Source organism: Protomyctophum bolini (genome assembly GCF_963924005.1).
Source record: "Protomyctophum bolini genome assembly, chromosome: 14".
NCBI classification, from domain to species: Eukaryota; Metazoa; Chordata; class Actinopteri; order Myctophiformes; family Myctophidae; genus Protomyctophum; species Protomyctophum bolini.
Genome location: NC_137875.1, coordinates 15,431,144 through 15,457,656, shown reverse-complemented (window position 1 = coordinate 15,457,656; position 26,513 = coordinate 15,431,144). Strand labels below are relative to the sequence as shown.

Genomic DNA, 26,513 nt, shown 5'->3' with positions numbered 1-26,513 from the left:
CTAAATGAATTGAATTGGAATTGAATGGGGCTATGGGGTGTTGTGCTAATTCACTTATTTCCATCGCTCAAAATTATTATTTTTGTATATATCTTCTCTTCAAAATAAAATAAATATATGAAATAATATCCCAAGCGGCACACTTTACTACTTATTTAGATGGAAATTTGCGAACGACAAAGAAAAGGTAAGAAAGCATTCTAGCATGGAACACCTCGGCCTGTCATGGCACGGGGTCTTTGAAGTTCTCTTAGTCAGGGTGGTGGCGCCTGGGTCACAATCAGTTGAAAACCCCTGGTCTAAGTATCAACCTGGGAACCACTGTTGGTTGGGGATATGGGCTAAGATTTGTTATTTTGGAAACTCTTGATATGCATACTATGTTTATGCATCCCACTTTTTGTTCCCAACCAATGGTCTGTGGTCAAATTAGGCCTGCAGATGGCCAATGGGGGGAATTCTTTGAAATGTAATACAAATAAATATAAGACCTTTGTTAAATGTATTTAAACATTTTTAAACATTACAAGTTCAAATGTAAAGAAGTATATTTTAATTAATACCTGTGGTGTGGGGGAGAAAGCTTGAAATGACTGTTAATGGCTTGCTATATAGATTAATTGCAACCTAACTGCCCCCCACCGAGCAGGGTGGTTGAGTAAAGGACTGAATATTTAAAACCATGTTACCACACTAACGTACAGATATCCATAGCTTTTTGTGCAAAACAAATGCTTACAATGGATTCAGAATCATGAAAATTGTGTTTGATTTTGCCTGCATATATGTTATGGTAGGCCAACTTTCAGCAGCTGTCAAAGTTTTCCAAGGGAGTTGGGTTGGAACAAAGTGATCACTTAGGTTCAGTACAATTGTGGGCATACTCTGCAGACTGAAAAAGAAAAAAACCCGACAGGATTAAAGACCACAGAGGTCACAAATTTGGCCAACTATTAATCGTGAACATTAGGACCATGACCAATTATATGAATGATGGGTTGAAAAGTGGTGAAGTCGGCCATGTACAATTGTACATGCATGTAGATGCAAACAGAAGAATACGTTGCCGCAGGTTTTAATGCAAAGCACTTACCCTTTACTTGAAAGAAGGTAATATACATCCTGGAATTACAGATAATAAAGATACATTATGAGAGAAAAAAAAATCATTTCACAATGAATATCATCTCTTTTTCGCGGCCACCCGGAAGAGTGGTGCGACAATATCTACAGTTTTTGTTAGGGTGAAAACGGTGAGAACACCTAATGGAAACCCCCAATCACAGCAGAGGCGAAAACACAGCAGAAGGTGGTCATATTCAATTGCTGGGTGTGGACACTTAACTTCATATATGGGTACACAGAAACAACTAAATGAAAACACACCCACAATTAAACCCCTTTACCTTCAGCTGTGTTCTACCAAAATATCTGCTGTATAAAAGGGTCTGTTCGGGCATCTTTAATGCATTAAACTGTAAAAAATATATATATAATAATAAAAAAAAAGAAAAGAAAGAAAGAGGAAAATAAAACAAATGTTCTATATTAAGCAGTAGTCCACATTATTCTCCACATTTATTTATTTTTAAAAAGGGAAAAAGTTCAGATAAACAAAATGTGAAGAAACGTGTCTCATGGTAGTAGTTCAACTGCAATGCATACATTATAAATAAAAGTAAAGGGGGCAGAGAGAGTGAGAAAGGTGGTAGGGGGGGATAATTTAAAAAAAAATAGTACTACAAGCAATATTCCACAATTCCAGCATAGCTGAAACAATAAGTGGCATTTCTCCCCCCCACCCCAGATCCCATATTTTTGTGGAGTGTGGCCACGCCTAATCCTTTACAAGCCATTTAAGATGCTTCAGAGTTAGCTCACCTAACCTGGATCCAGCAAGTTAAAAAATTGCCCTTAAAATCTTGCTCTGTGAATTAATTAAATTGCCTATCATCTTTTTGCCATGAGGCTACTAACACTTTTCATATGGAGTGACAACTTTGCAAGAAAACGTTATTTTATTTGTATTTATTTACTTTTTTTAAAATTATATATCCAAGCCTTACGTAATGCAAAACGGTCCTCCTCAGCTAAGCTAGGGGCAGTAACTGGTATTAATCACAGAAACTCTTCAAATTCTAAAATAAATCATGTCTATCTCGGATGCAACAGCTTCAGCTAACGCTGTTCTCTCCCATTGTACCCCCCCCGCCCTGTTAGTAACTGAAGTCGCTCCATGGTCTCTTCTCCATGGTTTCCCCCCCTCTTTCCCCCCGTTAGTAACTGAAGACGCTCCATGGTCACTTCTCCATGGTACCCCCCTATTTCCCCCCGTTAGTAACTGAAGACGCTCCATGGTCACTTCTCCATGTTACCCCCCTATTTCCCCCCCGTTAGTAACTGAAGACGCTCCATGGTTCAGAGCGGGAAGCCTCGTTTGTACTCGACTGCACGACGGGTGTCGTCACTTGCCAAAAGGAAATAAAAACTAAAAACTAAAAACTAAAACAACCAGATTTTCAAGTTATTAAGTTAACCCGGAAAATCCATTATTTTCAGCCAAGTGACGCCATCGTGTGATTTTTAAGCGTTTAAACCCCAACTTTATACACTTTAAGTAACAATTCTCTTTTCAATAAAAAAGAAAAAGACTCTACAGTAGCCAAAAAAAGAAAAGAAATCCAGGTGGGTAATTGTTGAAATCTATAAGATATTAAGTAGGGGGGGCCGGGGGGGACACTGTTCAAACGGTGTACATGTTCTTGGTGGTGGATCCGCTCTTGCTGGACGTGTCGTCATGTGACTGGTAGCCGAGCAAGGCTTTGATATTCAGGCTCAGGCGCTCTTTATACTGTGTCCTGTAGGAAGAGGAAGATGTACTTTACTTTATTTTATTCCAGAAAACTTGGGTCAGGATTTAGGTGTTTCAATTAATTTATGTTTTGTTGCCAATTCATTAATTGGCGCGAGAGAGAGAGAGAGAGAGAGAGAGAGAGATTCTGGTTCAAACTTCAGAATGCTTCAAGTGCTAAATGACATTTTTCAAAGTGACTTTGTGGCACCATCCAGTGGTCAAAATGATGTAACAGCACAACTTATAACAGCCTTCTATACATAACTGTAGTCCCAGGTTTCTAGAAGTTTCTGTTCCGGTTCATTTTCCGATAGCTTTGTCTGATTGGCTCGGCTTGAACCACAGACACACGTGACAACTTCACATGTCATGTGTTCAAATCTGCTTCTGAGCCAATCACAACAAAGCTGCAGGAAAATCAATTTGAACAGGAAACCCACAGAGCACTATTTGTATTTATAAAAAGTAAATTTTTATTTATAAAGCACCTTTCGAAACAAAGTTACAAAGTGCTGTACAGTGAGTGAACAATATAAAACAATAAAAAACATTGACATGCAGAAAGTCAGATAACATTTTTAGATGATAAACAACGTTAAAAACATGAGGTACCTACCCTATCGTCATGATGGAGTCCCTGTTTTGGCACTGGCTGGTCCAGATTGATATTTTATCGCCTTTAGGTCGAACGTTGACCACGGCGCCGCACACGTCTTCACTGGCCTCGTCAAACGACTCTCCGACTAAACACAGCAGCTACGAAAACACACCAGGTGGCATTGGCGATTTGGCGTTGCGTGCCGCCCAAAACGGACTATAATAATAGGCGAGCGAGTGCCATTGTGATGTGTGCATGGTAGCCTTACCGTCTCCATCCAGTAGCGGTCGAGGTCGTTGTGTCTCTGCTGTTTACTGAGGGTCATCAGCCATCGTCCTCCCAGCTTGTTCCTGTCGTCCTCCCACATGGGCTTGATCCCATCCTGAAGCACAACGCACACACACAAGCACCACTTAACACTTTTCAGGTCACGGACGCCCCCGAGGCATGAGTTATTTTACCGAGACTAACTAGTGACGTGACCAGTCGTCAATAAAGGTCGTTTTGATTCGAATCTGAATCTGGGATTAGATTCAGAGATAAAAGGGTGGGAAGATTTCAGCTAACGTTGGAGTCAGTGACGGACTGACTAGAAACGGCAGGTTTCTAGTCTAAAACAAAAGAAAACTGGCAGAAAAAGACTTGCTCGCTGCATGACAGCATTTCCAGGGGTCTCCAGCCAAAAACGTTGAGAACCCCTGGTCGAAGGAGTCTAAAACAAAAAATGGCATGCAGCAAGCAAGTCTTTTTCTGCCAGTTTTCCCATAGGTCAAATCATAAATGTCTTGTCAAAAATAAGTATATACTAGCGTGTCCAACCCCTTCTACTTAAACATTTAAATTTCAAGGACCACCATAACTCTGAGTGTACAAATGGAAACAAATGGGCCCGTGAGGGATCCATTTGGTTCCATGTGTACACTTTCAAGAGTTACAGAGCTGAACCCCCAGAAGTAACCCAGAGGGTCCCCTGTACCCCACTGTAACCAGCGAGGAATATATAAAGGAACACACAGGAATCGTTAGAAGGGAGCTGCTAAGGAATCAGACCTTTAAGAGGGAATCGTGGTGATAAGACTTAAAACATTATACTTGCCCTCTATAACTAAAATTTAAAATGTTAAACACATGTGACATCTTCTTCACTGTAAAAATAGTTAATATTTTAATCCTAAGAGGGTCGCCATTTTACAGTGTCTGGCGCATGACGTCACTCGTCTCGTTGACTTGTTGTCAACAAATAGCATAGCGATAGTGTGTCTGTCTGTTCAGCCTTTAGATTAATGTTTGAGTGGTTTGGCCGAGTGCAGACAGAGTTTAATTGCTGCTGCATGGTGGTGGACTAGGACAAGACTGAGCTTGGTGGTGGACACTGGACAGCGAGTGAGAACCTAGAAGGAAGACACCGGCTGCCTGCGGGTTGACCAGCAGTAGGCTACCAGCCAGGAGCCTGAGGGTTGACCAGCAGTAGGCTACCAGCCAGGAGCATGAGGGTTGACCAGCAGTAGGCTACCAGCCAGGAGCCTGAGGGTTGACCAGCAGTAGACTACCAGCCAGGAGCCTGAGGGTTGACTAGTAGTAGGCTACCAGCCAGGAAACTGAGGAGAGCATCTTTCGTCTGCAGTGCTTGCGGTTCTCACTCGCTGTCCTAGTAAGTTCTCGTTTTAGGTCGTTTTACCACCATGTAGCAGCAATGTCTCTGTCTGCGCTGCGCTCGGCCAAACCACTCAAACCCTAATCTAAAAAAGCTGAACAGACACGCTATCGCTATGCTATTTGTTCAGAGAAACAAACACCCAAATTACCCAGTAGTGCATTGCAACATATACAAAGTTGTATAGCTACTACAGTTTATAATGAAAAAGGAGACCCCCGCTGGTCAAATAAGGCACTAAAGTTTTGGTGGAAACGTTATGAATTCAACTCGTCTCTTCATATGCACGACGTCGTCACTAACGGAAAAACGAGTTGCTTTTCTGTCTTACTTGACCAGCGGGGGTCAAGTCTTATCACCCAGGGTTCCTTTTGAGGAACCGGAATCATTCAAATCCTAAAGGGTCCCAAGCTTTAGCTCAACACCAGTGAACACAAGGACATAGTATACTGGGCTCAGGTTGGTGGAAGGCCCTTACCTTAAATAAGCAATAGTCACAGCCAAAGCCAAGTTTACTTGGTTGCTGTATGTGGTTGTATAACCTGGAAGAAGAAGGAGAAAGATTATGTTACTCACTACTAGTGTATAGACATTTTTAATCTGTGGGAAGCCGTCCTGTGTTTCAATCCTACTGTTGACATCTACATTTCCCACCAGGGATCAATAAAGATTATTTTATAATAGCAATGTCTATCCCTGGCGGAGATAATTAAATGACAACTAAAGCATAGTGGAATTTGCCCCAGCCAAGTTGCCATGTTATTACACCACAACAATTAGATTATTGACATTCACAGATACAGTGCTGGTTGGCAGCCAAAATCATTTGCACCTAATTTATAAAACAATGTAAATGGTGTGTACCAGTGTGTTATTCAGTTATTGAGAAGTGACCCATTTCCGTTTGTAGTATATTGGCCTATGAAGGGGCGACAGTGGCTCAGGGAGTATATCGGCTGATTAGGAATCGCGAGGTTCCTGGTTCCATCCCGGGCTCCCCCTGTGTTACTGTCGAAGTGTCCTTAAGCAAGACACTGAACCCGTCGGTGTGTGAATGGGTGAATGTAATGCACATTGTAAACTGCTGGGAAAAGGAGCTTTTCCAGTTCAGATGTAATTCAGATGTAATGCAGTTTACAATGTAATGCACATTGTAAACTGCATTACATCTGAACCTCGCGATGCACCATTTACCCATTCTGAAAGCGCCAAGCTCCAATTGTGGGGGAAATATGAAAATGCTATGTGTGATTATTACCCTACTTCAGGACCTACTTCGGTGACCTGGCTGTAACCTTGTTAATGTGATATAATATGAGGTAGGTGTACAGTACCAATTACTCCCATTCACGCTCTGGTGAAGCCCACCCTCCACTGTAGTCACAGACGTTCACACAGACATTCTGAGTCGTGTGGCCATGGTCAACGCCTATGTTCTCTCGTGGTCTACTACCAGAGTATAAACGCGCTTGCAGACTCAGCTGCTGGAGGAGCCCAAGGGGGGTCTGTTCTGTTTCCATCTGCCCTCCCCTGCGTTTGAATGGGAGGGCAGTTAGGGACCGTCCATGGTCTTTGCTTTTCCATTCAGCATATTGATAATAAAGCCACAATTACAACATTGTACCGATCATTACAGAGTTGTTGAGAAACACTTACGCCCAGAAGTCTTCTACTGTGTCAAACTTGGAGATGAGACGCAAGTTCTCCGTCCAGCTTTTGCTCTTGTCATTTTTGAAATACCAAAGGGCCCATCTAAGAAATAAATAAATAAAAAGAACAGTTAATACAATTCTTTTAAAGCATTTGTTAAATACAAAAGTCAGAATAACAAATGTATTCTGTTTTAGAAAATAATCTCTCATTTAAATAAATAATGTTACAAGAGCAGGAGATGTGAATAATAAATATACGCTTAGGTCAGGTGAGGGGTGCGCAGATCAAAATTAAATATATTTATTACAAGATGTATTTATAATCTCCTTGTCATCCCTAATAAGGCAAGGTGTGAGAGAAGAGGGCACCGAGCCTTTTCAGTCATTGCTGTGGAACCAGCTTCCTAGCCGTGTCAGGCTGGCTCCAACACTACCTGTTTTCAAAATTGCCTAATTGTACAGCACTTTGGTCAACTTTGTTGTTTTAAATGTGCTCTATAAATAAAATTGCCATTGGATTGGATATAATCAGCGTATAGTCATGTATAATCAGCGATGCCTTACCATAATTTACCCTAAACATTATATTTACCCTAAACAAACATACAAGCCCATAGACATTGGCTGGGATGGGAAATTTATAATTAGACTAGACTCTAAGCAAACATTAAAAGTCCATAGACTAGGCTGGCCTATGATGTAATTTCGGAAAGCCATGTATTTTGAGCGCCCACCAAAAAAAACAACAGAACACATTTAGAGTTGAGACCATAAAACATAAATACACCAAATAAGCGAGGTCATGAATCATGTTTCACCACAGTACAACATCTAGTCAGAGTGGCGTGCATATCAGTAGGAGCCATCTGCCCCACACACACACACACACACACACACACACACACACACACACACACACACACACACACACACACACACACACACTTTAGGAGGGGTGCCATTTGTCTTCAGTTCTCAGAAAGGGTATGTCTAGAACATTAAAACCAAATAAAAAATCTTGAAAGCATTTTAATTTATTTTAAATAATTTTGCTTTGTCTTTTCTTTTCTTTAATCACACAATTCTTCTCTTCTTCATTTTCAGATGGAGGGGATCTGTGGCCAAATGCATTTTGGGAGTCCTTCCTTGGCACAAAAATGTTTTTCCAACTACCGATTTTCAGAAGGCATTTGTAGAATTGGCCTCAGGTCTTAATGGGCTAAAAGGGGAGGGATTATGAGGGCATAAGGGGGCATGAACTGACTCCCTCATTTAGCCAGTGCATAATGCCCTAAAAAGACTCGCGTACTTATCACCACTACCATATGAGCAGCACATCATAGCCAAGCACAGGGCGGGGGTCTGCTGCCACCAGTGTGTGACACAAGATATTACACAACGGTGGTGCAGAGCGGCGTGACTCCTCCGATGAACCCAGCCGGAGGGCAGACACACAGACAGCCATGCGTGTAAACATATATGTCAGCCGACGTAAAGCCAATGAATGAGACCCATTTTGGGATTAATCACTACTATTTGGAGATGCCAAAAGGAAACACTGACACGAGATTAGTTATGACACATTTGTAAACCAGTTTCGCAAAACACTGCGACTCAAGGCAATTCTAGGCCATCTGGAACCCCCTCCCACGAGACTTCCTTCAGGTGAAACCACAATGCAGACAAAAGGCACACACAAGAGTGGATTCAACATCCCCCCTCAGCCTGAGAGACAAGTTTCATGGTGCAACCTCCTCCACTAACACACACTAACACCAAATATGACCCCCCCCCCCCCCCCCCCCCCAAAAAAGAAACTGAAAGACCAGAAGCTCTAATGCTAGGATTACACTGTGAGAATAGAACAGTTGAGGACAACCTTCATCTGAGAGGCTGAGCTGAACAAGCAGAAAGGCCCAGAAGTGTCCCACTGAAGCAGGGCTCCGTCCACTCAGCATTTCCCTTCCAGCTCCACTACAGTACTGCTGAATTGGTTGTCAGTTGTCACCAACACAGGATTATAGTTAACATTACTTTAAAGGACTCCTGTGAACGGCAACAGTGTGCAAATCGATCAGTAGGCCATGAACTTTTATACTGACCCCTCTTTGAAATGTTACCACCAGAAATGCAACGTTCTCTCAGATCAGCATATGCATCTTTTTTTTTTTAGTAGCTGTCGCCCGTCAGTCTTTTCTGTGCCACATTTCAACAAGACACAAAATAATATCCACCACGTGGAAAATAATCAATTGCTTGTAAGTAGCATTTTAAAGCCCCAATCTGGAATTTATTTAACAGTGCATTTTATCTGTGTCATGGCGTGTGGTAATATGATAAAAAACAGGCCCATTTGCTGTAGTTGTCTCCATACTCTGCTATTGGTAAATGTTGGATCAGGCTATCCAATCGCACATTATATACACAGCTAGAAGTCTACATGACCGTTAGCCTGTTGTCACATTACAATATGCTATTTTAGTGTCTAATAATTTCATTACTTCGGTAAATAATATATACAGGGTCACATCACCAGGTCCGTTGAGGAGGCGTGTAGAAATACCGGATTGGAGCTTTAAGCTTAAATAATCACAGGAAGTCGTAAATCAAATAAAACCCGTTTACTGACCATTGCTACTTTACAGCTGAGCTACGCCAAGTGTGTGTGTACACAATACGCGAGCAATAGTGCATATGCAGACTTTACATTTGGAATCTAAAAGTATGTGTGTGCGTATAATATACGCGCACACACACACACTTTGAAAGGCCTGGTGCAGCACGGCCGTTAGAGAGGTGTGCTCCACAGCGCATATGTAAAGAGCCACTACGTTAGCATGACAAAGTCCTTTTTCAGTGACAATGAGGATGAATTTTATGCCAACAGTCTATGTCAACATGCCAACTATCAGGTGTGGCAACTAACCGACTAGCAAAGCCAGCAGTTCCCCCCAATACTATGTTAATTAAGTTCCGGTGGCAATACTATAACAATACTAGTATGGCAAACTGATCTGCCTGTATGTATGCAAGCAGCAACACAGGCTAAAAGGTAGATCGCAATCTACCAGTAGATCACAACGGCTGTGCAGGTAGAACATTCCACACAAAGTTTGTAATTAAAATATTAAATAAATTAGGAAAAAAAACACAAATCTATCTTTTTGGCATCTGCCACTTGAATTAAGGTGACTTGATTGACATCAAGAAGGGCCTTAAGCTCCCTTTACAGCTTTTTAAGTAGGCAAACCCTGAGTGCAATCAAGAGTGTTTTGCGCGCAAACCTCAGTACCATTACAAAGTTATGTAAAAATGTGCGAGGCAAAGAAGTTAAGAACCCAAAAAACGGTTACACACCGGCATTCCGAAGCCCGCTATTCCAATGCATCGCCATTCCGACTCGCCTCAATAGGCATTAGTCCGACACACTACCCAAACCCTAACCTAACCGCACGTCACAGGTGATCCTTAACCGGCCACGTAAGTGTCTTAACCAGCCACGCATTTCGGGAGCCATGGGTGAGTCTTAACCGGCCATGAATGAATCTTAACCAGCCACGCATGTCTTGAACCAGCCATGCATGTGGGGAGCCACGGGTGATTCTTAACCGGTCACGGTTAAGACTCCCCCCGTGGTTAGTTAGGGATAGGGCTAGTATGGGTCGGGCTAATGAGCGGTCGGAACAATGACACCTTACCGAGTCTGGGGACCAACAGGGGTCTAAATGGACTCGTATGGGTCTCTAACTCTACAAAATGGAACCAAACAGACCCGGGGTACTTGAAACAAAAACAACAACAACAAAAAGGTTGTGAATCCCAGATCTGTACCTGTTTTGCAACGGGTGTTTAACATAATCCTCAGAACTAGCGACCACAGGTGGGGGGGCCACGGGATCAGGGCCAGGGGTGTCAGGGGTGTCCTCTATGGTTGGGGCTTCTTCAGTGTCAGCTGCTGCTTTCTGTTGGGGTGAAAATTAAATGTTAACAGCAGCCATTCAAATGGATATAGAGCAGTGGTTTTCAACAGATTTTGACCCAGGGACCCACCCAACACAATTGTGTGTGTGTGTGTGTGTGGGGGGGGGGGTCATGCAACATTCCATTGATATTTTGATCAACGTTTGCCCGTTATCAAAGGAAAACAAGAGTGGACCCACCAAATGGACCCATGTAGAGTTAAGGGTCGATTTGGTTACCAACTCTCCATCATTTAATTTGAATTGAACTGGGGAGTCGGGACCACCTGGAACCCCCTCAAGGACCACTGGTTGAAATGAAAACCACTGAATTATAGAGTAACCCATCCATCTCGTCTCCTGTTGATGACTAACAGTCACCTATTTCAGTCTCACTGCTTTTAAGGATTCGCCCAAAAAGTGCAGTGTCAGTCAGTTAAGTCAACTGTTAAGGCAGTGGCTTCTCCAGTTACTAAATTCATCCACGTAACGTTTCGGCGCCCCCCCGATTAGATAGATCACGAAGGATGGCAATACATTACATTTATAATGTAAGCTAACCAACCGGCAACCACACTAAGAAAATACATAGCTGTGCTAGCTGACGCTAGCTAGCGCAGAGAGACAGACACACACACACACACACGTGTCCTCCCAGGTATCACAATTTATTTGATTTCGTGATATCGATATCAATCGTACATTTTTTTAAGCCACCGGGCGGGGTGTGTTTTGTAAAATCAACATCAAAGGGTTCACACACAAAGCGAGAGATAAGAGTAAAAATCAATGAATGGAGATACTCTCAGACGATGCCCGGCAGTCCCTCCCTTCCAACAAAGTCAAGCAATAAAAATCCATCCACCCCCCCCCCCCCCATCCATCACATTGCTGTGCTAACGGTAGCTAAGCTAACCCATCCACATTAAAGTGACACACAACAGCAGCCAAAACGCGCGACAATTCGCCCCCGAATATCACATATATGACTCCAGTCAGTCACGCGGCGTTTATCTACCGAACTGGTCAAATGTGGAATTTTTTTGTTCTCTCCGTGTGTGTTGTTGGCCGATATGTGAGGTGTGAGCAGCGGATGGCTCTCTTACCGGCTCCGATGTCGCCATCTTGACTGTTAAGAGATCCTCTCTTCTCTGTGTGGTTCTGGTGTGTTCGCTCGCCTGCGCGTCGCTCAGTGCGCTGCCTGGCCTGCTGCGTCACCAGCCAGCCACTCACACATCTACGGAAACTCCAAAGTTCACACACACACAAAAAAACGCGAACGCAAAAAATGAAAGCTCAGCTGGCCCAGTGGCCAGCCAACTGGTACCCAAACCTTTACTTTTACTTTACCCAACGCAAAGGGTGTGTGTGTGTGTGTGTGTGTGTGTGTGTGTGTGTGTGTGTGTGTGTGTGTGTGTGTGTGTGTGTGTGTGTGTGTGTGTGTGTGTCTGTCTGTGTGTGTGAGAGAGACTATCACTTATCCATGGGATTTATTTTTGTGTCGATACGTTCTTCAAAATCTCCCACAAAATGTCAGATTTGTTTTTGTTATTGTCTTTATTCATCACAGAAACAATACAATCATGAATTAATTTATACTGTATGAATAGATGCGTCATGAATTAAAAAATATCACACTCATGTGAAGTGAGGGGCGCCCACTGTATTTATATCGGCCACATGATGTCTTACTCATCATTTTGCGCCCTAAGCAAACATTTGCACTTATGACGATTTACGTCATAAGTGCATGCACTAAACAAACGTAATAGCCTCAAAGTCCATAGACTTGGCCGGCAAATTATTTATGTATAAGTGCACTAAACAAACATTAAAAATCCCATAGACTTGGCTAGGTCCAAGTGAGCAGAAATATCTGATTGTTTGATCTGATTTTCTCTGAAATGCAAACACGAAATGCCCACTAATTCACTTGACGTTGCTTATTAATTATACTAGCCATTATCATTGCACTTGGAGGCTCTGCCTGTGTCCCATTAAATGGGACACAGACAGACATATATCCTAGAGATTTTTGGTTCTGACATACACACACAGGCACGCAGCCACGTAATATAGACGTTATAAAGAGGATGTAATATAGAGGAGCTAATTGTTGTATATCATTCTTTTACTTTTCTGCATGTTCCTGAGTTGTCCTCCTCCGCGCAGGAGGTAGACCATAGTGACGTATGACACATACGTCACGATACGTCACTGTGGCGGTGCATATAAAGAAAACTGTACGTTTCTGAGAGTTCATTCAGGAAACAGGTCGGACAGAGAGTAGTTAAGAGCAGATCCATTTTCTCAGACTTCCAACAATGAGGAAACCTGAATACACAAAGCAAATATCTGCGTGGGAATTAGCATGGAAGCCTCACACAGGGCAGACCTTCAGAGAACACATGGAGGATCAACCCATCCCCAGGTTCTCCCAGAAGCAGCGTCTGTACTCTGACCCGTACGCCGCCGGAGAGATCGGAAACCGTCCCGTCCACCCGGCTCAGGGCCACGGCGTGCACGCAGCCTCACAGGATTGGCCAAAGGTGGCCGCCAAGGTGGAGGTGATGGGGCCGGAGGCACGCACATGGAGACTTTGAGAGTTCAGTGGTGCGCAAACCATAGGCAATGACAACTACAGAGACGTGGAAGAAAGTAATCTCGTCAGATGAGCCATCCTACCCGCATGGCATACGCCACCACAGGCCTGAAGAGCCTGACTCCCACAGCCAGCGAGGGCCACTGGTGGCTCCATGTGGCTTTGTGTGTCTACTCATTATTATTCCACCCCCTGTGATGTCATGTGGGTCAATGCATCACCATCATACATCATAAACGGCACCGCTCACTTCGCACAATCTTTCTAGGATGGTTTGGGTCCACCTGCAATGGGGTGACTGCAAATCAGTACAAAGACTGACCATACACTGGTCAGTCAATCACCATTATTATATCCTACGATGGAACATAATGCTATCCTGATGGGAACCAGGCCCCATGTAGGCCATCTCTCTAGGTCGTCCTCAGACGAGCCCTCCATCGTTGTTTCCAGTCATCCCGGTTCTCCATACATCTGGCCAGCTCGTTGGTGATTTGCGCTCCTGCGTCGTTCTTGAGTACATCCACATATGTTAGTGTGGGACGTCCTCGTGAACATGTGTTGGTTCCCACAGCACCACTTTGCTGGCTGGCAGCTCTTGGTGTCTTTGGCAGTGTCCTGCTATAGTCTCATTCTCCTGGCTGCTATTTTCTGGCTCACCCCTGGCATTCCATCATACTGAGTTGTGTTAGTAACATATGTGTTCTTACTGATGTTGAGTGCCGCATGCAGCATTCTGGTGTAGCACCCGTCTAGAGACTTCTGCAGGGTTGGCTTCAGGGTACAGCACTCACTGCCGTATAGGAGAACAGACTCTACCGTTGCGTAGAAGAAGCATCGGCACATGACAATGTGCCGATGTGCCAATGTTAAGTACTGCACGCAAAATTCTGGTGTAGCTTCCAGGTCCAACATGCCATATAGAAATCTGTACCGTTACCCTACCGTTGTATAGAAGAAGCTGAGTTTGACTTGACGGGGGTGGTTGGAGTTCCATACACTGGTCATGCTGTTCAGGGCCTCAGCTTACATGATTGTTATTAGTTATTAAGAAACTATACCTTTCAAGACGGGAACTCATGTTTGGCTTGTTTTTACCATGTACAATAGCAACGTATGTTTTTTTCTTTTACATTTTTGAGGAGCGCTATGCACAGCATTGTGTTTGTAGCATGGAATGTGATGATTTAATTGGCTGATGTACAGTATGATGAATATTTGAAGTTTTTCAAAACCGTAACTGGTAAGGATAAGGAAGGCATTTTTAGAATTGGCCTCTGCCCTCTTGTCTAAATTGGTAAAAATCAGCCATACCAGCCCTGAAAAAAAAATCTCACCTGTGTGTCTTATCATCAAACATCATCCCATTCCGGTCAATCACAATTCTCCATCTCATTCCGGCCAATCACAATTCACGTCCTCACAATGTTGATGTAGACACAAAACACTGCTGACCCCTGCTGGTGAGTCGTGGTGACACATCATCTTTTCAATGCAGTCAGTGACAACTATAAGAAATGCAATTAAATAAAATACACATTAAAAAGGTTGTGGCAAATTGTGCATTTTTAATTATTTTTTCATTATAAAAGTTTGGTAAAAACATAAACAGTTCAGTTTCATTTGACTAAATAACCCAAAACATCACAAATTAAACAGCATTTTCAGAGTAGAAAGAGTACTATGCTCTGATCAGATATCACCATGTACAAATTGAACCATTTGTACACTCAGAGTTAAAATGATTTGATTTTACAATATACATTGGGATCCCAGAGATAGAAACGCCATTAAATATAGGGGACCGTAGCCTAATTCAAGTCAAACCGGCAGCCCTTGAAATGAAAATGGTTGAAAATCCTCTCTTATGGGGGTCCTTGGCTTATATTTTCAAATGGGGGGTCTGTAGGCTAATGAGTATTATTTTGGGGGTCGTTGACATGAGAAGGTTTGGGAACCACTGACTTAGATTATGTGCTGTTTAGACAGATGCTAGGTTGAGGTTCTTGGTTTATCTGCTATGCTATAATTATGTACAGTATGTGATTGTATAAAAATTATTCTTATTCTTGGGATGAGAGCGTCTGCTAAATGCCTAAATTGTACTCCATTTACTGGTTGTGGAATGATTGGCAGGCTGAGGTCCCCGCCTCCTGTGGGCTAACCAGCGAATGAGTTTGGAGGAAATCCGTTAACACCCAAACCTGTCACCTGTAGAGAAAGCACACGCATGTCATGTCAGTAACATGTTTTATTTATTAAACCATATCGTTTATGTGGAAAATATTATCCACGTAAACAAAGGTACAAGAACGTCTTGTGGAGGACATAAAACACTGCCAATGCTTCCTATATGATGAATTCCTGTTCTGTTCTTTAGCTACATAGAAGTGTCTATTTGTATGTCTCTAAATGTTTTGGTGAATTGAACAATGTGGACCCTGTTGTAAACAAGTGTAATGCTTAATTGGGTCGTCCACTCACAGTTAACAGTCTTTGTATTGAGTTTGTGCTTGAAATGTACTGTAATTCTGCAAACTGTTAATAAATATTTCAATCAATCAATCAATGTAGCCAGGCAGACGCAGCGACGGTTCCAGAAACTGAGGATGCAATGGGGGGGGGGCTGGCTATTTAGAGCTGGGGCTAATGAATTTTGCCCCCCTTGCAAACACACACACACACACACACACACACACACACACACACACACACACACACCCCCCGCCTCACCTTAAACACACAGCCAGCCTGGGGTTGTTGGCCTTTCTCGGCATCGGTGAGACCCAGGGAGGCAGAGGTCACATAGAGGTCACTGTAGGACGCGCCCCCAAAGCAACAGGAAGTGGTCTTCGTTACGGGAAGCAGGACTGTACTGAGACACACACCTGGAGAGACGAACACAAATCATCATCAAACATCAATTTGTGGGTCTTGACATTGACAACATGTTTGAGAACCACTAATATAGACTAAGGTTGAGGTGCGACAAAGATCTAGACCTGTGCCCGTCGGCCACAGTTGGGAACCTACAGTAGTCAATGTTCCCTCTAATTGTTCATCGGTCTGAGCAAACACTCCAACCTTCTGAGCGCAACTTGAAAACTGCTGAGCAACATAATTATATGATGAGCGTACTTTGTACATTACGCTCATGTCATGTTATGGCTTATTCAAACCTATAGAATAACAGTGGCATTACTTTTGATAAACTGTAGGCTATAGAGGCAGTTACATAAACAATAAAAAGCATAACCATTATTATTCAGTATTATAGCTATTTGAACACATGTAGAGGAATAAATGTTGACGAAATGGTGTGTACATAAACAACAGGCTTAAATGAGTCAACAAAACAATGCATTGACATACTGATTGAAAAAAAAGGTTAGCCCTGGCTGAGAAGTGACAGGCCTTATGATTAATACAAGACAGTATGCATGCATTATGATGTCTATATGATGTGAGCATTTATAGGCCTACCATTTGTAGCCTTACTAGCCTACACAGTTTAACAGTTTGCAGAATTACAGTACAAGCCTATATTTTAATTGCACTAAAGTAATATATTGAATAACATATAAATATAGGTTTTAAGGCTAGACTGACATTGTAGTGATCGAGGTGAACTACAGTGAGAAATGAGATTATCTCTCCTTCATTGTCTCAATCCTCAATTCACAATGTGAATTGAGGATCTTCAGCTTCAATCAGTTTTTTAGGAGTAAGTGCGTTATCCACATAAACAGGTACTAGAACGCCTTGTGGAGGACATAAAATACTGCCAATCAAATGGCAGGTGTGGAGTTGCCATGGAAATCAATTGGCCGAGACAGAGGCTGGGAATTCCACAGGTGAGGGGGCACGGCTCATTAGGTCCAGTGGCAGGGGCTGACCAGAGCCTTTTGTGGTGATTCTGGACAACCATGTATCCAACCGACTCAAGGCCGGGCACTGCACTCCCTGTGGTGGTGTGGAACGCATGCGTCAAATATGAAGTTGGTGGGGTGAGCGGTTACGAGTTTACGTGGATTACAGACGAACATACGTACATACACACGTGCAGAGACGTGGTGCATTCATAACGAAAGGAAGCAAGGCATGACATGGCATAGTATAATTGCATGACATATGGCATGGCGTATGGCAGTGTTTCCCCCGACCTGTGTGCCGCGGCACTTTAGCGTGCCGTCTGAAATGCCCAAGTGTGCCGTCAAAGAAATGGAATGAACGTAACGTCTCCCCCGACAACAATAGCTGGGCTGCAGTCCATTGAACACTCGTCCATCACGGACACACAGACAATCGCCTGTCTGTATGGCATGCCACATAATGTATACCATAATACGCTGTATGCCGGTATATGTGGCATGCCATGTCATGTTCAGTAAATAGATCAGGATACTGACCAGTGTTGGGGTCAATGTTCAGAACCCGTCCTCCGTTGTAGCAGGCCACCCACAGGTTGCCCTTCACGTCCACACACATTCCATCTGGGATGCCTTCATCCTCCTGAAGCTTGTATACCACACGGCGCTCACCTGCACGCACATACACACACACACACACACACACACACACACACTCACACACACACACACATGCACGCACACGCACGCCCACACACAAAGTGGTAGTATTGAATAAGAGAGTTAAGAATCCTCTCACGATTGATGCTACCAACTGACAAAGATATGGCTACTCTACTACTACTACGATTTTTTTACCAATAAGGTACATTTATAATAATGTAATTTAGAAAGGTTGTTATTTAGATATTGTTTAGACTAGCCTCATTGTTTACCTGCCGTCCTACAGTTTCAATGTACAGATTAGATAGCATGCTGTTTAGCCAGATGCTAAATGTTCATGGTTGACCAGGTATCACATCACAGCATTCTATGCACTGCATGTGATTATTTACCGTGCTGATTGTAAGTCCAAATAACTACATTGAAAAATCACACCTGTGTGAAGTGAGGGGCGCTCTTATCATTGTACATGATCATGACGTAAAATAGACACTATGCCTATTTGCTCAGACACTATATGACGTAAAATTCTCCATTAATTGTCAATGGGAATTTAATGTTTGTGTAGGACAAAAATAGACACTAAGCCGATTTGCTCAGACACTATAATATAGGAGGGGCTAGAGCCCCTTAAAATGAAGTGTGTGTGTGTGTGTGTGTGTGTGTGTGTGTGTGTGTGCTCGCGCGCGTGCGCGTGTCTTACTTATACTTCCAGTGTGTATGTCGTAATGGAAGGCGTCCACAGAGAACATCAGACTGTCGATGTAATAGAATGTGGTGTGGTCTGGGGACCAGTCCAACCCATTGGAAATGGATACCTTGCAACATGACAACACAGCAATTTACAACGACAAATTTAACAGACACTCTTTTCCAGAGGGACTTGCAATAATGCACAGAGACAGTCTACTGTAGTGTCTCTTGGTGAAACCCAGGTAAACCAAGAACAAGAACCTACAGTATCCGCCAACAATATATTATGGAAACAACAAACAATCCATACATTGAAACTATAGGATACAGGTAAATAATAAACCACCTGTTTATTCTTAACATTGTGGTCAAGAAAACAATGCTAAGTAACAAATGAAATGAGAAATAAGTGACCACTTATTAATGTCTGCATGGTAGTCATTCATATCTTTGCCAGTGCTAGCGTCATTGAAACAGAAGTGTTGATTAAACTTTTGTCATATCTTTTTCATAAATTGACTAATAATAATAATAATCATGAATCAGGAGAGGAGAGAAGAGGAGGTGTGTACCTGGTCAAAGTGTTTGACCACTTTGAGGTCAGAGGTCAGGGAGAACAAGGATCCCTGGTTCTTCTCCAGAACAGCAGGACTCGTCTCTATGGCCATCGTACCTATTGGCAAGGCACGATTATTTGTATTAGTTGGGGCCCTTAGGGAGATTTTAGGGTATGTTCGTTCACTTTTGTCTAAAAGCGCCAAATTTGGCACAGGTGTAGCTCAGGGCATACTTAAATGATTTGGCTAGGGCGCCCACGCCGGTGACCTTTGGGGTCGCCACAGCGGCTGATCCAATATGGCCGCCACCTGAACACGCTTTTGCCTCTACATTTGAACCAGATGAGCTACAAATCCAAACTTGGTGTCTATTTCATGTTTTTTGACAATTAGAAATATGATGGAAAAATCATCTTTATGATTGGGTGTGTCTGGACCCCTAATTAGCATATTTCCAAGATGGCGGCCATGTAAAAATTAGGTGTACCTTAACTTTTGATACTTTTGGCAAACTATTTTAGGTTTTTTGAGCATCAGAAACCTCCAGATAAAGCAGCATCTGCATTCATGATGAAGCATGCAATGGAGCTTGCACAGAAAGGCACATCATTTCTGAACCCTGGCCAGATTGCTGTCCTTGGTGCTGATCAACCATTATATGCTATAGCCAAGCAGCTCCAATGGCAATACCCCATGACACTTGGTGAGGATAAATTGGTTTTGATGATGGGAGCATTGCATATTGAAGACAAAGCTCATCTTATGGTAGGAAAACTTCTCCATAATTCAGGTTGGACCACCGTCCTCTCCCAGGCCCAGGTGTTAACTTCAGGACGAGCTCAGTCTGCCCTCAATGAGCACCATATAAAACGGACACGCTATGCCCATCAAGTCACTCTCATGTCCCTTCAGATTCTCAAACAAAATGCATACTCTGCCTATTGTGCAGATGTTCTTGGTCCACCTGAGTCATTTGAGATGTGGGACCAACAAGCTCAAGCAGAGATTCCACAGTTCAAGTACTGGTCCACCATCATGGAGCTAGAGCTACTACTGTGTCGATTAATTCGGTCACTTCGTGAAGGAAACTTCAATTTGTATGTTCAAGTTTGTGATGAACTGTGTGCTTGGTTTCATGTGATGGATCACACAAACTATGCCCGCTGCACGTTTAGAACACAAGTTCAGCTTGATTGCAAAGGATCAATCACATGAGCAGTCAAACAAAATTCTGCAGTCCTATGGTGGAGCAGCTGGACTCTATGAAAAGCCTGAAGCTCTCACACTATTCATGCTTGCAGGGCCAGACAGTGCCAGGTTGGTGCAAGAGTTTGAAGCTGTGTAAAGTAACATCAGCTCACCATCCTCAACTTCTCATCATGAAGAGGCACATAGCTTGCAGGTCAAGTTCATGAAAGATGTCAAATCCTTCACAGCCATTATGGAAAGTCACAGGAATCCTTCAGTAGATCATGACCTCACAGCACTTGACACGCAGGAAATTGTGGAAACAGAAGTATCTGAATCACTCACAACTGTTCACAAAGTTGCTATAGCCCTTGTGGAGTCTGTCAGGTCTCGCCACAGTGGGAGGGGCGCGTTCCCCTGACAACCAGACAAGCGGCGACACGGCACACCCACGGCCGTGTCATAGACGCAGTGTTCTACCCCAGAGCAATCTTGAATCAGCTGCGCCTAATGCCGACCGCCGCCCTTGTTAGCAATTAACGGCAGCCGCAACCTGTCAGCCGCACCCTTTATAAACGAACCGCACGCCTAGCAGTATCAGATCCCTGCTACACACAGACGCTCGCGCAGCATATGCCGTCCACTCGGCGTTGGATGGTAAGTCCACACTCCTCTCACGTATGGACTATGTTTATTGTTTGATCGCTTGTATCACCACTCAATTGCTCTCTTATATTCCCACATCACCAGGCTTGTAGGAGTGGGGCTGGAAGCACACGCAGGAGCGTGTGCCCCCCATAGACCAGTATACACGGAGAGCCGCATACATGCTGGAGACCCACCTGACTCGTATCGGGGACGAGTGCGGAGACGGGACCCTCGTATGGAAACGGCAGCTCAACAGCTCCATAAGGTCGCAGTAAGACAAACCGTTCACTATCTATCACCCGTGTTATTAAGAAGAGGCACTCATAGTGGCAAATGAGCAGCTAAGGATAATAACGAAGATTGTGAATGAAGGAAGTCACCCTGTCGATGCTAAATGAAGACTGTGAATGAAGAGTGTCACCGTGGTGTTGTACACTGAAGATTGTTGAATGAAGATAACCCCGTAGAGACTAATGGAAGCTAGCAGGCTCTAGATAAAGTGTCACGTCCACCCTGTGAAAGAAGACAGGCCCGTGTTATGTTTATTTCACCCTTTGAAGAGACTTTAAGTTGGCTTGCTCCGCCAGGCCCGGTGAAAGAAGACCGTTAGAAACTAGAGCGCTTACTTTGTGTTAACCCTCTGACTGCCGTTGTCGTACCGACACGGCCACCCAGTAGATAGAGAGAAATAAGAATATAAATGCTTGTGTATCTTCCTGTCGGCCGAGCCTAAGGGGCCCTCCGTACCATCCCCGCCCGGTACCATACCAAGTACTTGTACTCTAATTACTCACCACCCCGTATCCGAGTACTTCTACTCTAAAGTACTCTTCTGTGCCTTGTGGATAGAGAAAGATACGCACCCCCTTACCTACCTCCGGGGGAGCCTCCTGGCCTCCTCTGGAACCTGGAAAAGAAGAAGAGAAAGAGTTATACAAATGGCTAGTTGGTAGACTGCCTAGACCGGGAGTCTCAGGCCCCAACTTTGTACTTGCCTTGTGCTCTGACCGTATGCTAACATCCCCTCTCATCCTCTGCAGTGACGACTCCCGCCTCGGAACCGGGACCTCATGCAAAGAATATTACTGTCTGAGTTCTGTTTGTGAAAACTGACTTTGTTTGAACCTGTTGGAGAAATAAAGCAAGGGGCGCCATCGTGTGTCTAACCCCTGAAACTGCACTCTGAGTTGTATTTCCCACCCGACCTCCCACACCCTACATTTAGCTTATGTAGAGGAGCGACTTGAGAAGGCCACAAAGCCCATTTTGGATATAATTCCATGGACAAAAATCTTGACTTTTGCAAATCGACCAGACCGAAAAGCCAAACGCAATAACAGCATTCAGAAGCAAAACATGAATCTCATCACCCAACTATTCCTTTCCCTTCAATCGAGGCCTGATGCAGACATGGCAGACTTCTTCAAGTATGAAAACCAGAGAGAGCCACCCAGCATTAAGGGCTTTTACGCTGCGGCACAAAGGCGGACATACTTGAATGTCCAAAAAGTCCGCATAGCAGCAGCTAAGAAGGCCACTGTAGTTGTGCTTGATGGAGCAGTAATGGCCCAAATGGTCCGGCCCCTCGCTGCAAATACATTCAATGAATACATAAACACCAATATTGCAGGTTTGTTAGGTCATACATGAGCCATGACTCTGTTGAGCGCTTGGATATTGTGTTTGACACATATCCAGAGGAGAACCTAAAAGCACAAACTCACCAACGCAGAGGAATGGGGAAAATAACTAAAATAGGGGAAGGCAGAACTCCTATTCCAAAGCGTAATTGGAACAGTGAGTTCCTGAAAAATGAAGACAATAAGAAAGAACTGTTTGGACTTGTAAGTGTCGAGCTCACGAAGGATGACATGCAGGGTAAACTACTGCTGTGTACGATTAATGATGATGTTCTCTGCAACAGGCCTGGATTCAATTTGTCTACACTTAAGCCTTGTAACCATCCTATAGCAGACACGAGAATGGTTCTGCACTTGGCCCATGCTGGGGCCAATGGCCATAAAAAGGCTTTTGTTCGTACGGTTGACAGTGATGTTGTCATTCTTGCAATCCACTTTTTTGATGCATTAAAGATCACAGATCTTTGGATTGGCTTTGGCTGTGGAAAAAGCTACTGAGACATTCCTGTCCATGAAATCCGCAATGCAATGGGTCCTCAGAAGTCACTGGCATTGCCTCTCTTCCATGCGCTGACAGGATGTGATACTACATCAGCCTTCCTTGGCCATGGGAAAAACAGTGCATGGGCAGCTTGGGAGGCAACACCAGATCTCACAGACACCTTGGTTGCCCTCACCTTGGAGCCTGAGAAGATCAACTCTGATCCTGTTCATATGCAACGTCTGGAGTGTATGGTTGTCATCATGTACAGTAAGAGCTGTGGCTGCAGTAGTGTAGATGAGGCCAGACAGCGGCTTTTCTCAAATGGTACAAAGTCCCTTGAGAACCTTCCTCCCACCCAAGCTGCACTGACTCAGCATGTATAAAGGGCACTGCTGCAGGCCAGTTTTTTATTGGAGTCAGGCAACCTCCGTCAAACTGAATATTCCCAATTTTGGAATATGGGGATGGAACAGCTCGACAACAAAGGCTTGGGAACCATACTGGACCCATCTGTCAGATGCCAGTACAGCCTGTGCCATCCTTCTCCGCTGCGGGTGCAAGAAGTCTTGTAGCGGGCGCTGCAAGTGCTTTAAATCTGGGGTCTGTTGCACCTCATTGTGTGGATGTGAGGGTGCATGCACCAACAATGAGGGTCCAGCACACTAACCTGGATGCGTACACTTGGTGCAGCTTTTGTCTAGTTATTGGGGAACAAAAACAACAACAACCCCAACCCCCCCCAAAAAACAAAAAAAAAACAAAGGGAGAGAAGAAGACAGCCTCCACGTGGCCTCCCCCGCAAGTAGCCAAAGAGCCCTTTAAGCGAAACCAATGTCTTAAAAATGTCACAACCACAGCCCCCCCCCACCCACCCCTGACATTTCACATCAGAAAAGAATCATGCATGTCAGAATTAGTTGAATTAGACCTATTGCACCAGGTTTTACTCATAACAATGGCCAAGTTACGTCCAATGTCTTCAGAATAGCAAAACGCCACTTGGAATTATGCAAAATCGGGGTCTAGACACCCAAAAAAAAAAAGAAGAGCATTCCAACACATTTCTATTTGTCAAAACACATGAAATAGACACCAAGTTTACATTTGTAGCTCATCTGTTTCAAATGTTAGAGACAAAAGCTATTACAAGTGGCGGCCATATTGGATCGGCCGCTGTGGCGACCCCAAAGGTCACCGGCACGGGCGCCCTAGCCAAATCATTTAAGTATGCCCTGAGCTACACCTGTGCCAAATTTGGCGCTTTTAGACAAAAGTGAACGAAAAAATCCCTAAGGGCCCCCACTATATGGACAATTTCAACTGCAGGGCCATTCACAATTAAACATTAGGCAAAGAAAACACATTATAAAAGGACATTTGGATTGAGTAAAACAAAACAAAAGAATAAATACGCTGTAAACTATGGCCCTAAACCTTTTAAATGACATTTGATGATAAAAGCAGGGGTATGTTTTCAGGGCTTGCGACGCTGTATTCAAAAGACTAGTAGGACTAAATTAAACTAGATTAAAATGTTCCTGTCAAAATGAACACTGCTACGCTGCTAAACGAGGCCCATGGTAGCAGAGGTACCTGCGAACAGGCGACCGACGGGGTCCACCTTCCCATCGTTGAAACGGTTGGTGGGCTTGTCCTGGTCCACCTCGGCCAACGATGACGTCACACTCTGAGCCGACCAATCGACTGCCACGAAGTGGCGCCCCACCCCCGCCACGTAACCGCCCGATCGCCGCGGCAACACACAGCCCACCATGTCACCTGATGAGGAAGATGGCGAGTGAGAGAGAGATTATGTCTGTCTGTCTGTCAGGTTTATTGACAGTGTAAAGTGAGGATCTTGTGACATTAGTGACACTTTATTGTCCCCAGTTGAACCTCATGTTGAAATTAAACGAGCCAACGGGTTATCTGTATCTGTGTCAAAACATTACAGACAGACAGACAGACAGACAGACAACAGGCTCTATTGTCCTTTATAACTTTATATTGTCCTTTGTAACTGTTATGCTGCCAGGATAGAGGGACAGCCCCACCCCCCGCTATTCATTTCAATGGAAGTTGCTCAGTGGCGTTTTGATTGGCGTTTTCTGATTGGCTGACCTGTGTCCATGGACCGGATGCTATTGGCTGCAGAGTTCCAGCGGTGGATCTTCTTCTTCACGATGTCCACAAAGAGCAGCGATTGGTCGGATTCCTCCCACACTGGCCCCTCCCCTATCTCGCAGCTCTCCTTCACCACACACTCAACCTTGACGGAAGACATGCTGTGTGTGTGTGTGTAAGAGGGGATTGAAAGACAAGCACACATTTCATGCAAATGTACTATGCATGTTACACTATGTATGAGTGTACAGGGTTTGATGAGGTTAGATCAACATATGGAATGTCAGAACAGGTCAGATCCATATATGGAGATCTAAGGGTGGCAGCGGGGGCAGTGTCTTGAGTGTACAGGGTTTGATGAGGGCCCAGGTAGGGCCGGGTCTTAATTCTCGGGCGCGGCTGCACTAATAACTTTGGGGCAGGCCCGTGACCGTCTACAGTTACTTTAAATGGACAGGTATCAGTCAAAAGGGAGACATCAAAGAGTAAGGATGGATGGGGAAGGATCAACATATGGAATGTCAGAAGTTCAGAACAGGTCATCTCCATGTGGAGATCTAAGGGTTTGAGGTCAGATCAGATGTAGAGTTTCTGGCCAATATTGATATCATCCGGGATCTCCATATATGGTCTTAATATTGATCATGTGATGTCACAAGGCATATGGGCGTGATCAACCAAACAACTGACGGGAAATGCACGATTTCATAGTAAATGCGACCTTTGATCACAATAATAATAATACATTTTAATATCATTAGATTATCCAATTTTGAGTAATGTATTTTTTTTAACTAAAAAGAAAACAAATGAAAAAAATTGAAACAAAATAGGCCTATAAAATAAAATAAATAACACGAATATTCCCCTGTGGGGGTCCCCTGGCACAGCATCTTTTCAGCCATGCAAATACATATTAATTTGGGGTCCTTGACATGAAAAGGTTTGAGAACCACTGGAGTATAAAACTATTTTGTTCTAATTATTACAATCCAACTCCAGTAATACATTACTTTGAAATACTACTATGCAAACGCCAATAAACTACAAGTCTTTGGCTTGTTCGATGTTGGTGTGTTGTCTGAAGCTATTTTTACAACATTATTGTTTATGTTAGTTCTACGGACTTTAATTTATATGAGACTCGATGATGTCCTACCTTAACCGCAGATGTCAGCTCAACAAGTTGCAACTAATATAAGTAGCCTACTTGAACTTAGGAAACGAAATGAAAGTTCAGGCTGAGTCAGGTGAGTGTCTTTATTGTTATTATTATTTTGACTTGATCACGCGTTACCACCATAGAGCTATAAAGGAGGTTACCACCC

At 43.7% G+C, this 26,513-nt stretch overlaps 2 protein-coding genes across 2 annotated transcripts; both read right to left on the bottom strand.

Annotated features, from left to right (window-relative positions):
* Nucleotides 1-1,073: 1,073 nt before the first annotated feature.
* Nucleotides 1,074-11,920, bottom strand: eif4e1c (eukaryotic translation initiation factor 4E family member 1c). Its single transcript, XM_080782411.1, has 7 exons — nt 11,824-11,920; nt 10,590-10,720; nt 6,763-6,858; nt 5,585-5,648; nt 3,721-3,834; nt 3,471-3,610; nt 1,074-2,858 (listed from the first exon to the last, which is right to left on the bottom strand). The coding sequence occupies exons 1-7, from the start codon at nt 11,839-11,841 to the stop codon at nt 2,744-2,746; spliced, it is 678 nt and encodes a 225-aa protein (XP_080638537.1). The 5' UTR covers nt 11,842-11,920; the 3' UTR covers nt 1,074-2,743.
* Nucleotides 11,921-14,918: 2,998 nt separating this feature from the next.
* rgn (regucalcin) lies at nt 14,919-26,485 on the bottom strand. The gene is made up of 8 exons (XM_080781895.1): nt 26,345-26,485; nt 25,183-25,346; nt 24,655-24,840; nt 19,117-19,217; nt 18,555-18,669; nt 17,729-17,860; nt 16,053-16,207; nt 14,919-15,530 (listed from the first exon to the last, which is right to left on the bottom strand). The coding sequence occupies exons 2-8, from the start codon at nt 25,343-25,345 to the stop codon at nt 15,480-15,482; spliced, it is 903 nt and encodes a 300-aa protein (XP_080638021.1). The 5' UTR covers nt 25,346; nt 26,345-26,485; the 3' UTR covers nt 14,919-15,479.
* Nucleotides 26,486-26,513: the final 28 nt, after the last annotated feature.

Excerpts from the sequence above, each read along its gene's own strand:
- rgn (XM_080781895.1), bottom strand. The coding sequence starts at position 25,345 with ATGTCTTCCGTCAAGGTTGAGTGTGTGGTGAAGGAGAGCTGCGAGATA. Across the intron at positions 19,218-24,654 it reads CGTCGGTCGCCTGTTCGCAG|GTACGATGGCCATAGAGACG; the intron begins GTACCTCTGCTA and ends CCTTGCCAATAG. Across the intron at positions 18,670-19,116 it reads TGGTCAAACACTTTGACCAG|GTATCCATTTCCAATGGGTT; the intron begins GTACACACCTCC and ends TCATGTTGCAAG.
- eif4e1c (XM_080782411.1), bottom strand. Across the intron at positions 5,649-6,762 it reads ACAGTAGAAGACTTCTGGGC|GTTATACAACCACATACAGC; the intron begins GTAAGTGTTTCT and ends TTCTTCTTCCAG. Across the intron at positions 2,859-3,470 it reads GACTCCATCATGACGATAGG|GACACAGTATAAAGAGCGCC; the intron begins GTAGGTACCTCA and ends CTCTTCCTACAG.